General features: G+C 41.0%; 1 protein-coding gene across 8 annotated transcripts in view; it reads right to left on the bottom strand.

Annotated features, from left to right (window-relative positions):
* VTI1A (vesicle transport through interaction with t-SNAREs 1A) overlaps positions 1-18,240 on the bottom strand; it is a 355,306-nt gene extending 337,066 nt beyond the window's left edge. For 2 of the 8 annotated variants that reach the window (XM_044240514.1, XM_044240518.1), the window contains exons 1-3: positions 17,778-18,240; positions 7,032-7,090; positions 2,384-2,494 (exon numbers count right to left, since the gene is read on the bottom strand). In XM_044240514.1, the coding sequence (XP_044096449.1) occupies positions 2,384-2,494; positions 7,032-7,090; positions 17,778-17,871 (264 nt within the window). In that variant the 5' untranslated portion in view covers positions 17,872-18,240. The remainder of the gene's footprint in view (positions 1-2,383; positions 2,495-7,031; positions 7,091-17,777) is intronic. The other 6 variants (XM_044240521.1, XM_044240522.1, XM_044240515.1 and 3 more) reach the window with 5 other exon arrangements.
* Positions 18,241-18,243: the final 3 nt, after the last annotated feature.

Genomic DNA, 18,243 nt, shown 5'->3' with positions numbered 1-18,243 from the left:
TTTCTGTTGTTTAAACCATTCAGTCTGTGGTACTTTATTATGGCAGCCCTTACAAACTAATATAATTTGTTATTTTAGAAACCAAGAGAGAAATCTTTGTAGTTTCATAAAGATGAGGTTAGCAAACTAAAATAATCCTCATAAATATTTCACTTTACTTTCATCATTTATATTGAAACATTAATTTTAATTAGAATTGTCTAAGTATAAATTTGAGTTGTCAAATTCTCAAATCAATTTAAATTTTCTCATTAGATCTCATATTCTCCCTAAGAGTACCCACCTTTCGCAAAGCAATTAGAGAAGGTTTTATCTAGCACAGAGCACAGGAGCTAGGCTCTGTTATACTTCTTTTCTGAATGTCAGCGCATTGTGGATTCCAATTTTTTTTTTTTAAAGAATTTATTTATTTGACAGAGAGTAAGAGAAGGAGAGAGAGCACAAGCATGGGGAGCAGCAGAGGGAGAGGGGGAGGCAGGCTCCCTGCTGAGCAGGGAGCCCGACGCGGGACTCGATCCCAGGACCCTGAGATCACGACCTGAGCTGAAGGCAGAAGCTTAACCCAATGAACCACCCAGGTGTCCCCCCCATTTTTTTTTTAATTAATAAAAACACAATTTAAAAGGCAACTGCATCAGAGTCTCTGACATAGCCTATCTCAACTTCTTAGGAAATATCCACCAAAATATAAAATAAACATGCCTAACTGCAAATCACCTTATCTCCAGATTCTAGGGGTATTTCTACTGGGTCTGGTACCGCTATAGTCTAGAAGTAAAACACTTCAGGCAAGAACAGAGGCAGAAATACTCTTATCACTTCTTGACTTTCTTTATGAATTTGGACCCCCGGGTCAGCAATGAAGTCGATTCACATACCAAGACATGACTTCTCTGTCATTTACTGGTAAAGTAAAGCTCAGTTCTTTCTTCATCTGTATCTTTTTTTTATTTTCTTTTTAAGATTTTATTTATTTATTTAGCAGACAGAGATCACAAGTAGGCAGAGAGGCAGGCAGAGAGAGAGGAGGAAGCAGGCTCCCTGCTAAGCAGAGAGCCCGATGCGGGGCTTGATCCCAGGACCCTGAGATCATGACCTGAGCTGAAGGCAGCGGCTTATCCCACTGAGCCACCCAGGAACCCCATCTTTTTTGTTTTTAAGTAGTAAAATACACATAATTTAAGATTTGCCATCTGAACCATTCTTAAGTGCACAGTTTCATGGTGTTAAATGTATTCACCTATTAAGCAGCCATTCTTTAGAACCTTTCGTCTTGCAAAACTGAAACTCTGTACCCATTAAACAGTAACGGCCCATTTCCCCCTCTCTCCAGTCCCTGGCAACCACCATTCTCCTTTCTGTCTCTTATCTTTGACTACTCTAGGAACACAACATAAACAGAATCATATACTATTTGCCTTTCATGATTGGCCTATTTCACTTAGCATAATGTTCTCAAGCATGTCATGTCATGTCATAGCATAGGATACATTAGAATTTCCACCATTTTTAAGGCTGAATAATATCTCATTGCGCACCATGTTTTGTTTAGCCACTGATCTGCTGCTGGACACCTGGGTCGCTTCCACCTTTTGGTGTCGTGGATAATGCTGCAATGAACATGGGTGTACAAATATAAAAACTCTGCTTTCAATTCTTTTGGAAATATACTCAGCAGTGGAATTGCCCAGCTCTAGCTTCCATACTCCTATTACTTTCTAATTACTAATTATTTCAACACTCTATATTTAAATATGCGTTCTTAAGTTTGCTCTTAAGTGGGTAGAGCTGAAAGTCGGACATATAGGGGGAGAACACTTCACACTCTCATGGGGCAACTGGTATAAAGAATCACTTGTATCAATTATTAAGTGAATTCCTTCTGTCCTTGTGTGGGAGGAGGGTAACATATTCCTTCAAGACTCTAATACAGTCTATGGCGCCTACCCCAGGAGAAGAGTGCACATAGAAATGGACGTCCAAAAATACCTATATAATTTCAGGACATTCATGCGCCCCTGAAGTCCATCTATGAACACTGCACCCGAAAGGCTGCAGATTAAGAAAGGCCCAAAACTGGATTCCAGAATTCTCCTAAATGCTAAGTATAAATACACACTGTCAAAACCCAGAAGACGTCGCGCTTCGGATCCATCTGTGAGTCAGGAATCCAACACACCTCATATTCCACCATTAGCTAGCTCTTTGGGTATTTTTAGGCCCCCCCACAAGCCACAGACAATGGAAGCTGTGCTGTCTCCTGCACCGGCTCCTGGAGACGATGCTCATCGGACTCACTGAGGCGTGTGGCGGAAACGACAGAAAACACAGGTGAAGACAGATGAAAGAGCGGTAAATATGACAGAGGGGGAGTCTGACTCACAAAATCTGTTTCAAGTTTGCCCATTTCTTGCTTGTAGCTTCGCATCCTGTTGCTGTACATTCCTCGACTCTGGGGTGGTATCTCTCGGACTTCCAGATCCATCTGTTCAAGCTGGCAGGGCGAGAGGAAAACGTGACTTCAACCATATGCTTATGCTTTATTTGGCCAGACATTTAGAGCTGAAAGGATTTAATCCCAATTTCTCGTTTTACACCTGAGGAGCCAGGCTGAGAGCGCTCACTGCCCAAGATCAAGTGACACTCGGACTGCTTTGGGGCTTAACTTTTGTTTGCGGCAACAAGTGAAGTTCCTGACTGCTTGCTAGTGCCACGCAGAGTGCCAAAGCACTCACTCTGTCAAGAATGTTTGATTGTTTGCTTGTTTTAGATTTTATTTATTTATTTGACAGACAAAGATCACAAGTAGGCAGAGAGGCAGGCAGAGAGAGGGGGAAAGCAGGCTCCCTGCTGAGCAGAGAGACCGATGCGGGGCTCGATCCCAGGACCCTGAGATCATGACCTGAGCCGAAGGCAGAGGCTTAACCCACTGAGCCACCCCGATGCCCTATTTTTTTTTTTTTAACATACGCATTAATCCAAATGTCCTCAATAATAACAACCCTTTGGTGTGTCCTATCATTCAGTCCAACCTCACCTGGACTGGTCTTCTGACCCTAAACCACCAGGACTATGGGAACATAAAACAAACCATTACTTCCACCCAAAATTTATAAAATGTCAGCCCAGCTTTAGTCATTTGGTGAAAATTCTTCTGGAAACTCTTTTCTGATTAGGAAAATCAATATGTGGTCTGACCCTCCAGTGTAACTCCTTCTCCTTTGTTTTTTGTTTTTTGTTTTTTTTAAAGATTTTATTTATTTATTTGACAGAGAGAGATCACAAGCAGGCAGAGAGGCAGGCAGGCAGAGAGAGAGAAGAGGAAGCAGGCTCCCCACTGAGCAGAGAGCCCGATGCGGGACTCGATCCCAGGACCCTGAGATCATGACCTGAGCCGAAGGCAGCAGCTTAACCCACTGAGCCACCCAGGCGCCCCACTCCTTCTCCTTTGTAACATGTCGATATGGCACTGAGTGGATACAGTCATCTACTAAATTACACAAAGCTCACTGAGATCTCAGCCACATACTTTCCAAGAATCTGGCATTAATAACACTTTGGATACCACACATGCGCATTTAATGAGAGGCAAAACAAACAGTGTGATGAGTAAGAACACAGACTTTTGAGTCAGACGCCTGCGTCCACATCAGGCTCCATTACTTATTAGATGGGCAGCCTCGGACGGGTTTATTAAGTCTTCTGGGCCTTACTTTTCTCCTTTCTAAAAATAGTATGTCTTCTGTAGGACAGCTGTAGAGATTATATGGTGTAATTCCAATAATGTGCTTACAACAGTGTCTCTTGCTTGGTAATCGCTAGATTAATGTTAATAGCAGAGATGATTACTGATAACACAGAGGTAATACAGCAGGTATAGACACAAGGTAGCAGAGATAGCTTATTTACACCTGGCATTAAAAAATAAAAACCACCACCAATAGCAAGTTGGCTCAGACCATGTCAAATAAACTCGTACCCAAAAATGCCGCTATTATAGTTTACCTTTTAATGAGTTATTTCCATGACTACTATAAGCTTATCACTAATAAAACTTCTACTTGTCCAGCGTTAGAGACTGAGTAATGATAGTAGCTCTCAGATAAACCAGAAAACCATGTTTTAATTCATGGTCCTTAATTTTTTCTGAGAGAGAGAGAGTTTTCATTAGCCTTGATTTAAGCAGTGACCACTTAAATTCTTGCCATGTCTCAACATAAATGTGAAGCACCAATAAGTTAAATTGTCACTGAGCAAAGGGAAGTCTTAAAATACTTCTCTGGGGGCACCCGGGTGGCTCAATCAATTGGGCATCTGCCTTCAGTTCAGGTCATGATCCTGGGGTCCTGAAACAGAGCCCCAAGTCAGGCTCCCTACTCAATGAGGAGTTTGCTTCTCCCTCTCCCACTCTCCCTCCCCCCGCTTGTGCTCCCTTTCTCTCTCTCTCTCTCTCTCTAATGAATAAAGAAAAATCTTTTTAAAACTTAAAAAAAAAAACAACACTTCTCTGAAATCATCATGAAGTACCTAGTTCTAATAAGATGAACAGATCATCCAAATAACTGCTTAAGGGCACGTAACTGAAAACCTAAGCGCTAACTACACTTCTGTTTAAGACATTTTACAAAGACACTGAAAGCAAAATTAACAGTAGGTGAGTAAGAAAAAAAAAGGAAACACACAACAAGCATTTCCAATGAAACCAGAAATAAGGCTATCATGAACTTGTTTCGTGTCGTCCCAACGTTCAGTCAGCCAACAACACCATGTGGGGGACACGGTAATCACAAGACGAACAGGGTCCGAGAGACTAATACAAGCCAGTTGCTCAGCAGAAACACAAGTAATCCTAATAAGTGAGATCAAAAAGAAGTTTTTCTGCCGGGGTCCTCATCCAAAGGAGAGGATGTAATACAATGAACAGTGTCCTTAACAAGGATGTCATCGGAACTCAGTAAATCAGCTGTTTGATCATCTTAAACAAACAGAAACACCTATCTTAGAACTCTTGGGGTTGGTCATGACTGAGGATGACTACGAACTCTATGAGGAGATGACTATGTCTTATACTTCTTGGTATAGTAAAATCTTGGTTATTAGGAAACCACCTTTCTAACAATCAGTACCTGGATGGCTCGACAAATCAAAACACAGATTTTGAGGCAGAAGAACTGCTCCTGGGAACTCAACAACAATAGAAGGGGTCAACTCGGAGGCAAACAACTGAGCAGTTTCACTGTACTATCGATGGGAGAAGGGCTGTCCTGATCAGCAGCTACACTACGCAGGAGGTTCGTCTTTTTGCGTGAAGGCCAGAAACCATGAGAAATAGTTGAATATAAAAAGAAAACAAAGTAAGGATAAAAGTATTTTCAAAAAGGGAGAAATGTCAAAAGAGAGGCAAACATTCGAAGCCGGAGAGCCCAGTGACAGCACAGAGGGGTGGGAAGCGAGTCTTCTGGGGCACAGAGAGCGTCCACCATTCTGACAGCTACAGGAGAGCCAGAGGAGACAGGGCAGTGCAGTGCAGCTTGCTACCTCAGCCCTCCAAGTCGTAGAACAGAGGTCTGCTGTGTCTCAGGGAATGACAGCCACCTACTTCTACAGAACCCCTAAAAGGGCAGCCCCTTGCGTATGGCCCTGTCAGCAAAAGTCATTCAGTCAGTCATATAAGCTTGGAAATACTCCACACTTTAGCTGCCTCCTACCGTCCCTTCTTGGAGATTCATAATGCCTCTTAGCCTCCGTCAGGGTCCAAGAAGATTCTGTAGAAAAACAACTGAGAAAGATGCCAACCTCCAATCTTATCTCAGCTAGCTAATTTCCCAGGTAGCAGCCATCACCAGAAACGCACTTGGGGAACTGTTCTAAGTACATCAGTAAGTACGTTCTGAAGGAACCCCAAGTAGCGCCCTTCAGCATTTAGGAAAGTGACACACTCATTTGGGAACACAATGCAGTAACAGGTAGAGTCATCCTTGTGATACCTGGCTTTAAAACCAAAAACTGGGACACAATATCTTTTAATACTTTTTGTTCCTTGATTTGCAAGTTTATTTTTATCAAGAAATAGTGGATGAGCTGGAGTTCTGGGCTCGGCATATTTAAATACAAGCCCGTACTCTGCCACTTGCTCGGTGTGGCATCTCAAAGTTACTTCATCTTCCTAGGCCTCAGTTTCCCCATCTGCAAAATGGGGACAAGCATGGCATAGAGAATCACTCCTCCGTGGGTGTCTCACGCTCCCACATGCTGGGCATGCCAAGAATGTGAGGCCCTCACCACTCCTTTCTCAAGCCGTTTCTCAGAGTTATATTTACAAAGAGCAGCCCTTGGGGAGGAAATACTGTGTCCCTCGGGGACAAACAGCAGCCTCGCTCACAGACTGCTACAAAGCAGGGCATTTCCCAGGCTCCAGGTTCCCTTCCTGTAAGGTGTTCCACTGAGTGTGGGGACTTTTCCAGGCCAACCTGCAGCACTCTGTGGGAGCTGGGGCTCAGGGACCTGAGGCAGCGTGCTGAAATTCTGACAGCACCTTTTGCTGTAATAAAACTCTCTCTGACCTAGGAATCTCCTGTCTTCTGCCCACATCCGTGAAATTGTGGCAAGCTCACCTTCTACAAAGCAAGTAGGGGAACATCCTCAGATCCTTAACACTTCTTGATGAATAGCATTCGTCTCACAGAGCTTGTGTGAAAATTAAATATTATAAAGCAAGTTATATGATTAATCCAGTGTCTGGTACTCAGTATGCCTTTAATAAGCATGAGCTATTTCTAGCTATTATGAAAAGTATTATGAAGGAATAAAAATTAAAGGTGGAATTAAAAAGTGAATCACTTTAATTAAGAAGCATAAAATCCCAAGAAACTATTAAATTCTCTTCAATTTAAAAACTGATGAGGTCCAAATTTTAAAATGCTAATCAGAAAAGTGTCACATTTCCACATAGTATAAAACAGGCTAGAGGAAGGCATCAGCAGAAAAGACTCTGGTTGTATGTTAAAATACATGACCATGTCTGTACCTACCAGTTCTTTTGCTTCTTCGAGCTGTTTCTCCACATTTGCAACCATCTGCTTCTTCTCATCTGAAACAAACAATAAATACCAAGGAATTGCTAGGAATACAAGTAATTTAATACATGAAAACTTCTATGTTTACATGCCTTTTCCTTTCCGGTCAGAGTAAACAATTACCACACCAGGCAGATGACCAGATCATTCTTTGGTGGGTCAGGAACCATTTTTAAGTCACTGAGTCTAGGCTACATGGAAATATATAATCCTATGGATTTTACATAATTATGAAAAGATGCTATTACATTTCTAAAAGAAAACAAAAATTAGTTTGTCCTTTAGAAGAAACTGCGTCAACAATAGCAAACCATTCCTTGTTGCACGAGAAGTCTTCAGAGTCCAGTCATGACTTTAATAAACTGGGAGAAACTGACGTATGAATACAATTTAAAAGTCACATGGGGTAGATGGGTGACGGGTTAAGGAGTGCCCTCATAGAGATGAGCACCAACTGCTGTATGTAAGTAATGAATCACTAAATTCTACACATGAAACGAACATTACACTATATGTTAACTAGAATATAAATTAAAATTTGGGGGGGCAAGTCACATACCAAAATAATTCCTGAAACGGGGCATGATCTTATGATCCTTTAAAAGACTGTACTTTCATTAAGAACTGGGTATAATGAAAGAAATATTTGAAGTCTGGACTACTAATTCTAAACCCAAAGTCACTACCTACTTTGCTGGTTGGTTGTGGGATCCTGGATAAAAAAGTGTTCTTTTTTTTCCTGAGACCCCGTTAGTACTCTCTAAAATGGAAATTTAAAATAGCTAATTCTTTTTAGCTCACAAAGATGATGCAAGTAAAAGTACTCTTAGAATTATGAAGTGCTAAGTCTCTGAATGTAGCTTATTCAAACTCTACAACCATTCAGTTATCACCCAGCTGTAGCTCCCCTTCCTGGGACAGGTATGTCCTAGCGGGTATTTTCAGAAAATGTCTCACTCTCATTCCAAAACAATCAGTCCATTTACTCAGGGACTATGCCTCAGTCTTGTGCTAAGCAAATCTACTGAACATTTACGGTTTTGTGTCTAGCATCCTTCTTTCCTCAGGCAGTATCCCCACTCTTGTGAGGCTCACTTCTTCACCAAGCAGGTCGGTGGGAGATGTTATCTCCTTCTATGCTGCTGCGCCTTTGGTCACAGTGACTCAGCAAAACACGCGCTCCACACCCTAGCTGGACCGATCCCAGTGGATCAATCCCTCTTGCCACACTGGTTTGGCGGGTGGAAGTGGAGTCAGCATACAACTCAAGTAGACCATTCAGAGTTCTAGAGCAACAGCAAAGTCTTTTCCCCTTTCTTGGTAGAGTTATATGACAACGTAAATCTAGAAGCTGTTGGTATCCATTGTTCTAGCTTCAAGGACTGCCACTTTGCAGTGGTTAAGAATGAAGTCAACACTGAAAAAGAAACAAAGCTGAGGGGCAGGTAGTAGGTAGGTAGGTAGGTAGGTAAGCAGGTAGGTAGGTAGATTTCATTCATTAATTTCTGGTTCCAGGTAACTCTGAAACAGGTTTTGCATGACTTTATCATGATTTGTTTTCTTGAACTAACAGATTTCTTTATTAAAAGTTAGGTTTCAGAGTGCCTGGGTGGCAGTTAGTTAAGCATCTGACTCTTGGTTCTGGCTCAGGTCATGATCTCAGGATCTTGAAATCGAGCCCCGAATTGCATTCTGCACTCAGCATGGAGTCTGCTTAAGACTCTCTCTCCCTCTCCCTCTGCGCCTCAACATGGCATGCATTCTGTCTCTCTCTCTCTCATTCTCTCTCTGAAATAAATAAATAAATCTTTAAAATTCGGTTTCTGTAAACCTAACAATGACTAACTAATACAACAAACTAGAGAGGTCATGAAGCTTGAAATGGGTACAACATTTAGCAGCTGACTAACTCTTCAGAAGGATAGTCAACACTAAGTGGGGAATCTTAAGTAGAAGTTATTATTTTGCTAGAATCATAATTAGGTTCTGCCACCCCCAACCCCTTCCCTTTGATTCCCCCCAAACTGGGGGAGGGCAGGAGCTGTCACATAAGGTGTTTTGTGCATGCTCCAAATAAGAAAAATGCACACTTGAAATTAAAATTCAGTTTGACTTTTGTCTTTGAAAAGTTAGGCCAGATTAAAAATCTAGTATAGGACCCCAAATTTATTTGCTCCTGCAACACATCATCTGTCCGACATCTCCACAAGTTACAGGAGAAGCACACTATTTTTATGCTGGAGCAGAATATGAAATAAAACAAGCCCATCCTGGACCAGGGTGAGATTATGAATTTACATAGCTGAAGGAATATCTTGTTTTCTTTAAGGTGTTCAGTTGTTGGGAAAGTCCATGCTGGACCTTCAGGACTAAGAAGCACCAGTCTTTCACATCAACAAAACAAAACAAAGGAAGAGGCCATCCTTGTCCACTACTCCCGTTTGCTACTAATTTCTCTCTCTTCCATCCACAGTCACATTTCCCTTCTTCATCTCTCCATTTCCTCCTGGTAATCTCGCTCTCACTCCCACCAGTCCACTGAAATGACCCGAAGTCTGATGACCTTCCCTTTGCCCAAATGGACATTCTCCGGTCCTACTTCGACTTAATCTTGTGGTATCTGACATTCTGCTCCTCCCATCCTATCACTTTTTTATCTCCTGGCTTCCAGCACACTCTGATTTTCTGATCCTCCTACACATACCCTTCTGTCTCAGTGTCCTCTGCCAGCAACTTTTCCTCCATTTATCCTTCAACTTATCGGCATTCCCAGTTCAATCCTTGCTTTTCTTCTGATTATGCTCAATGTTCCTGGACAATTTCACCCACTCTCATTTTTAAACTCTCATATTATACATTTATGATCCAAAATCTTTATCTCTAATCCTAATATATTTCCAGGACCAAAAACCTTTAACCCCAAGGCCTATGCCCACCTCCACTGTGACTGCCTGCCAAACTGTTATTCAAAACTCACTTCAGAAATCATCACCTCTTTGAAGCCTTTCCTAAACCGACAAAGAAGTTAGCTGCTCTCTCTTAGGGAAAACACCTACAACCCTTACCTAATTCCAGTAATTTATCTCCCACACTTACAGGTCTGATTTATTTTCTAGGTTGGAGGCTTTAGTCATGTCTTAATTATCTTTATAGTCCTAAAATCTAGCACTGAGATGGTCATATGATCAGTTCTTGAAAACTGGCGTTAACTGAATAATGTAGGACTGTGCAAACATTTACAAAAATAGCTTTCCCTGTCTTCATACCTGCTCCTCTCCACCACTTAAGCTTCCTAAAATGTGGCTTTGATTGTATCACTTAAGCCTAGAGGTCAAGGTCTTTCACATTCCAGATCCAAGCAACCTTTCCAACTTTGTTTCCAACTACTAGCTCTCCAGTGTACATGTTACATGCTACCCAGACTATTCATTATTACCCAAATCTCATTCTTTCCCTCTTTTTTTTTTCCCTGCTCTAACCTTTTGTTTAAGCTACCACTCAGTGTTCTTTGGTTGACTACAACAGAACTGACTAACCTAAGCCAAAAAAGGGAAATTATTAGAAAGATAGCTGTTAGAGTTAGAGGGAGAATCATGAGAATAAAATGGAGTGGCTCATAGAGTCAATGATAAAAATGAGTCCCCAGGCTCAGAAAGGAGTACCTCGGGGTACCAAGGGAGCAGAACTCACTGACAGTCTCTGCAAAAGGAGAGTCTAGAGCGGTAGTGGCATGCTTTCCTCTTGGTTCACTCTGTCCACAATTCGAATTCCACTCAACAGGTAATATGTTCACCTGTTGACCTGTAAAGGGCATGGTGGCCTATTGGCTCCACCAAGACTGGGTCTAGGTATTTCCTCAATGGAAAGTTGAGGTGCTGCTATCAGAAAATAGAATAGAGGATTCTGGGAAGTCAAAAACAAGAAACCAACTGCACCCACTTATTGCAACCTCTCTTAATATACCTTTCCCCCTATTTTTGTGCAAAATCCCACCTCTCCTTGAGGTGATTTCCTGGGATAGATCTTAATTCCCTCTGAATTCCCAGACCTCTGGACTCTGTTCTAGTGGCTCTGATGGTCACAAGAAAGTGCTTTCTGTAATTTTCCTCCTCCCCTTCATTTCCAGCTCCTTGGAAGCAGGGACCACTCTTGTCAGATCTTTGTCCTAACTCTGAATTTAGCCCTCTCCAACTAAATTCCTCACATGTTTAAGAGAATGAAAAGGTGATGATTTAGGAGGAAAGCATGAATGAGGAAGAAAGGAAGGAAAGAAAGACTGAATGAGATGACCTTGGAAATATCTACCAACATTAAGTTTTTGGCAGACTTCTAGCATTACTCCTACATAATTTCCAAGACAGTTTCGAGCTTTTCACACCAAATGCCATCCCCTTTACAAGTGGCACTGTCCTAGGATTCAGAATCTCATGACTAACAGCTATCATTGTTTTCACAGGGCTATGTTTTGAACATTACTGCAGTCAATCCTCCAAATGGTCCTTTGGAGATACTAGTTACTATCCCATTCTCAGGGAAGTATGTAAACTCAGAGTGATTAAATAATTTCTCCAAAGTTAAACAGCTAATAAATTGCAGAGTTGGAATTTTAAAAAGGTCTGTTGTCCCGAACTGAGCTCTTAACCTCCAATGTATTACATAAAATATACTACATAAACAAATTTCATCCCCCTCTTTTTTTTGCATATAGGATTGATGAATGCTGGTATACACATAAGTCTTCGCATAGTATGATCTTTTCTTGGTCACTCAACATTAACGGAAGTGCTTGATGCATGTTTTTTGTTAGTATTGAAAGAAGTACTCAGTCTTGCACTCCCCCAAAAAGTAGTGTATATGTCAGGCCAACTTAAATTCAGTAACTGGCACCTGTCTTTGTACATTGTAGCTATTTTTGGATAAAAGAGCAGCAGAAACTATGCATTGGGAAATGTACAGTGAAACCACTAATAGAGGAAATTTTTATATTGGAGAACTTAAAAATGGACATATTACTAATACTACACTATGTAGCACATAGAGAATGGTCAAAACAGAAACAAAGCCATTCTAGAATGATCCATGTAATAATGGATTAGGGTTGGAGACAGCAATATGAACTCATATTTAGCTCACTATAGATGGCTACACATATAAATACTGATATGTATATATACAAGATTTACTTGTACACATATGTACTTCCTTGTCTTCCAGCTCAGAAGGACTAGAAGGAATAATACCCCAGTAGCAATAAGTACCCAGCATCCAGATCTTGGTTTTGTTTTGTTTTTCTTTTCTTTTCTTTCTTTCTTTCTTTCTTAAGAGAGAGAGTACGGGGAGGGGTAGAGAGAGAGAGGGAGAGAAAGAATCCCAAGAACCCTTGCTAAGCATGAAGCCTGACATAGGGCTCGATTTCATGACTTGAGACTCAATCAAGAGTCGGACCCTTAACCCACAAAGCCACCCAGATACCCCTAAGTCTTGGTTTCTAACACCACTTCTCAATAAATGGAAGCAGGACTCATTGTAGAAATGGCTGAATCTGGGACTGGTATGGGAAAAACACAAGCTGATACTAGAGTATTTTATAATACCAGAAAGCAAGAAAGTGCTAAAAAGGAAAAAGAAACAAAACAAGAAAAACAAAAAACAAGCCTGCAATGATAGGGATCTATCAAAAGGACATAGAAGCCAGGTAAAGGGCTTCCAAAGGTCAAAGATGGAACAATTTGAGCAACAAAATAAAGTAGTATTGGAACACAATAAAAAAGAATGAAATAAATATCATAAACCCATGTATATAACTGACTAAGTAAATGGAGAAGAATAGTCAAAATCTCTCCTGTAGGGGATCCCAAATGATTTACATAAATGTTAAGCCTTCAAGGAGGTGGAATGTGATGCCCCAGGCCTGAAGTGTGGACTGTGCATACGACTGCCTTCCGAAGAGTATGGAAAAGAAGCAAGAGAGTAACTTTACAGTGGAGAAACCTGACAAACCTAGACAGGTGATCAAAGTTAGCATCAGTAGTGATAAGTTACAGTATTCTTGATATAATGTGATAAAAACAGTGTGTTATTCTGTGATCTTCTTCCCCCAAACCTAGAACTCCAGTCTAATCATGAGAAAAGCATCAGGCAAATCCCAGTTGAGGAATATTCTCTCAAATACCCTACAAGCACTCCTCCTAAACTGAAGTCTAGAGAAAAGCCTGAGAAAACTGTTACAGCTAAGAGGAACATAAGGAGCCCTGACTGCTAAATGTTTTCCAGTATCCCGGACTGGATCCTAGAATAGTGAAATGACATTAGGCAAAACAAAAAGATAAAGAAAACAAAACGTGAGGAAATCTGAACAAAGTATGGACTTCATTTAATTATAATGTATCGGTCTGTGCTCACTGACTATAATACCAAATGTATCATATTAATACATGATGTTAACAATAGAGGAAACTGGGCATGGGGTATATAGGCGTTCTCTTTATTTGTGATTTTTCTACAAATCCAAACCTGTTCTGAAATTAAAAGTTATTTTTAAAAAACCAATGAAGCTATTACTCAGCATAACTACATTGGTGAAGGGAGAGTGGTCCACCTGGGATTAGAGTTTGGGTATGGGATTAAAGTATGCCAATCCAGTTTACTGTGCACCTAAATTCCTGAATTAGGACTGGAACCATCTCTTCAACTCTAACTCTCCAGAACAACAGAAATATAATGCATGTAAGTCACATAGGAAATTTTAAATTTTCTAGTCTCCACATTTCAAAGAGTAAAAAGGAACAAGTAAATATAGTTTTAAGATATGCATATATTTAATTTTAATAATATTTAGTCCAATACATCCAAAATATTATTATTTCACTCTGTAGCCATATTCCAAGCACTCAGGAGAAACATGTAGACATTACAGCTCCTGAGCCACATACTAAGCAAACCACAATATTCATAAGTAAAAGCATAAGTAAAGCATAAGTAAAAGCTTTTCTGAATTCTGTCTACAACCACTACAACTACAAAGGCCAAGAGAGAATCACAGAACATTTACAGCTTCTATTTACAGCTACCCCTAGATGGTCTTCAAAAGCCTCCAAGGATTGACATATGTAATAAGAGAGACTTGAGCATTTTCTTTTAGCAAAAACATCTGTCTTGTCCCACCACTTTCACTTCTCTCCCTTCCTCCCTCCTTGATATCCTGAGCTCAAAGCCCAATTTCATTTCATATTCAAAAAGCTCAGATCACTCATATACTCTCAAATGAGATCACTCATATACTCTCAAATGTAGGCATCAGCAAGAGAGATCCACCTAACTCTAGTCTAGGCAGAAAAGGAAGAAAGAACTGAGGTCCAAGTTTCCTGTAAGAATTCAATTAATATCACAAAGTCTAAGAAGCTGGGTCCTAAGTAACCCTACCAGCTGTTGCCTCCAGCAGTAGCAACACTTTTAATAGCTAACTTATCATGCACATTCTCTGGGAAGAAAATTGTGCTAGGGTGTTCCAGGCTTTCTTTCATTTGATGTTTTTACAATATTGTAAGGTTGAAGCAATTACATCCTCTCCCTAACTTAAAGATGGAGGAAGCAGGCTTAGAGAGGCCAAGCAATTTGCCCAAGACTGCACATCTAGTAAGTAGCAAAGCAGAGATTCTAATCAGATCCAATGCCATGTGTGAATCTTACAGTGGTAGGATCCACAGAAGACCATTTCTCTCTCTGTAAATGAAGTAAGCAAATAACTGCAGAAGAACATTTTATTTACGATTCTTGAGAATGCCTGACTGATGTAATGGAGCTTCTGCAGAGCATCCCCCACCTGGGGTTCTTCACCAAAGCAAAAAGAACTTCGCAATTAGTATTAGCTATGGTTTTCACACTTCCGTTTTCCTGACTTCACCACAGAACTCTAATCATTAAAATTAAATTTCAAATAGTGTCATAAAACTACTACCTAAGAAGGGACTGATGTGTTTCATCAGTCCAAGTACTAAAATTAGTTAAATTCAAACACTTCAGGCTAAGAGCAAAGTCTTTTTATTGTTTAAAACATATCACAGAGTAATCAAATTTCTCCTTTAAAATGAGGTTGTAAAATACTCAATCTTTTTCATTCTCCCTGGAGGTAACACTTTAATACATTGTACATGCACAGCAGAGATTGAAGTTCATTATAATCCATCCTACTCACTCTACTTCAATTTAAATAAGTCAGTAAGCTCGGGGAATGAACTGCTCTGGCTGCAAAGTTTGCTCCAATTTTAAACTTCTCAAATTAAGTAAAGCATAGTTCATCTCCTCTAGGTCAACCACTAATGATGTCCAGAGAGATTATAATTACTTTTAATCATACTTTTCTTTTTTTGGGGTGATACATATTAATTTGTTAGTTCACAGACATATATCTGAAATTTATAACTACATGGATATATTTTTCATCCTTTTCTATTTATCAATTAGAAACAGATTATAAAGGGAGCAAGCATAAGTAACTACTAAGAGGGAAACTACTACATTTTTAAAAATTACTATCATTTGATTAGTCGGGTCAGTAAGCATTTTTCCAGTGCCCGCTATACAATATTCTTTCAATTTCAGTGAAGCTGCTATGTTTGGTCCTTACATTAGACTATATGCAAGGCCAGTCAAGGTTTTATTTTTAAGCCATGTATATCAAAGGTTTCCTTCTATATGGCAAGAATGGTTACATTGAAACATAAAGGGAAAAAAATCAACTGTAACAAGATCTATTTTCTTGGAAACAGCTTTTACAACTCTGCACCCATGGATGACTTTGTTACTTTACATAAAACACCTGCCCAATACAAAAATCTATTAGCCCAAACAGAAAATGCTTCTCTGTTAAAACTGTTACAATTAAAAATAAACAAAAAGCCAACTGAAATCACTAGTCCTGATACTCTGAGCCTCAACTCAAAAGAAGTTGTCTCCAGCAACAAGGAAAACAAAAACCAAGATGGCCTTGGGCAGTGGAGAAAAGCGGAACTGAAGAGAAGAGACGAGGTGATGCATCATGAAGTGATGAGGCCATCAACCACCTTCTCCGAGGCAGCAGAGCTCGGTGGTATATGCTACCTTGGTTCTGTCCTCTTGTTCCCTCACTTGGGCTCATAAACCTCTTTAAGACATCATTCACCTCACCAGAACTAACTGGGACTTCAGGAGATCCTGGTTTCAAGCAAATGACCCTATTAATAGAAAACAGGTGGGGGAGAGGGAAAGAGAAACAAGGAAATAAAGGAAGAAAATTATTTATAAACACACAAGTTTGGGGAAAGTAGTGAAAGGCAATGAGGAACAACAATTTCGGTCCTGCAGAAATTATTGCTGGCATCAAGGATTGACTAACAAGGTGGGAAATAGGAAGCTGCCCACCAGCTCACAGATCACTGAGCATCCTCTTTTCTATGCACTATACCCCAGAGCCAGGTAGAGCCAAGTCCAGACAATGGTTCAATTTCCCTAACAAAACTAAGCTAAAAGTAATAATCTTATCTGCAACTAACCACTCAAATCTGTACTTAGAGAAAGATAAATCCTAAAACAATGTCTCACCAAAAAAAATTACCAAATATATTCATATTCATCTGTTCATTAACGTAAACATTTTTCTGAGTCCTAAGTAAATGCCAAGGAAATCAAACAAAGCTCCCACCTTCATAGTCCACAGTTAAGCATGGAAAGTAAGATATGCTAAAACACAAAAACAAGGTGAACTGGGTGGCTCAGTGGGTTAAGTGTTTGCCTTTGGCTCAGGTCATGATCTCCGGGTTTTGTGATGGAGCCTCTACAGGACAAGGGAGTGCCTGCTGAGGGGGAGGGTCTGCTTTTCCCTTTCCCTCTCACTGCTCCCTCTACCCCTGCCCGTGTTCTCGCTCTCTCTCCCACTCACTCTCTCAAATAAATAATTTTAAAAAATAAAACAAAGAAACCAAACCAAAAACTTCTAGATGGGATACGTGGAATTTTAAAAGTGATAAAAACCATCCTGTACCAAGTGTTACATAAAATTAGGTTACAGTCTCCCAAGAAGGATGAAAAATAAGATAAGGGGCTGAGGGTTATGAAAAATACTAGTAATTATAGCAGCTAACACCCAAAAAAGGGCTTTCCATATGTTAAATCATTTAATCTCCACAACCCCACGAGAGACGTATCGTTCTCCATTTTACCAAGAAGTAAAGTTGAGAGCGATTTAAGAAACGTTCGTAAGTTCCACAACTTTTAAGTGGCAAATCTGGGATCTGAACCCTGGTACCGTGGCTCTTAACCCTATTTTGCCGCATATAGTAATATTATTACTAACAAAACAACCGGTTACTGTCTATTGCAGACCCATGATTTGGGTACGTTCATTCACTCTTTGAATATCCACTTCTCTATTTTACAAATGAGACAAAACAAAACAAAAACTAGGAGTCAGAGAAACGTCCCCAAGGTTGCAGAAGTTAACAAAGCGGTGAAGTCCGGATTTCAGCCCAGAAGGCTCAGCGCAGGCTCCTCTCAAGGCACTCCACAACCCAGCCTGGACTGTGCTTTCCCCCTCATCCAAGTTCAGCTTCATCACTCCGGGGGGGGGGGGGGCCCTGCCCCACCTCGCTCCTCAGAGACGTTCCACCGCCCGCGAGCCTCAGCGCCCTCAGGGCCACCCCCGCCCGGCCGGGTCAGGACTCTCACCAGGCGGGAGTCGGGGGACCCTCGCAATCTTGCTGGTGATCTCTGCCGTGAGCACCGCGAAGTCCTGCTCGTAGCCTTCGAAGTCGGATGACATGGCGGCTCGGGAAAGGTCGGCCCGGGCCGGAGCCCAGGTCGTGGCAAGAGCCACGCGGGACCGACGAACACCGTGTAAGGACCCTGGGAGGGGGGCCTCGAGAGCAGAGTGGAGAACCGGGGACAGCTCCCAGCCCGGCCGCTTCCTGGTTGTTCGTCGCAATCTCAGTCCTCCGGAAATGGGCCTGGATGCGTTTTTTATTGTCCGCTAGGGCTTCAAGATTTAAAAAAAAAAATCTCGAAAGAAAAGCACTTCTATTAGGGCCCTGAAAAGCTTCCTAAAACCTGCGGGTTCTCGGGGATCACTGAAAGCATTTTTTGCCACTCCACGTTCTGAAAAGCGGCTCTGGTTCCCCCAAGCTAAGGATCCCAG

The sequence above is a fragment of the Neovison vison genome, chromosome 2, assembly GCF_020171115.1.
Source record: "Neovison vison isolate M4711 chromosome 2, ASM_NN_V1, whole genome shotgun sequence".
Taxonomy (NCBI): Eukaryota; Metazoa; Chordata; class Mammalia; order Carnivora; family Mustelidae; genus Neogale; species Neogale vison.
This window is presented reverse-complemented; position numbering and strand designations above follow the sequence as displayed.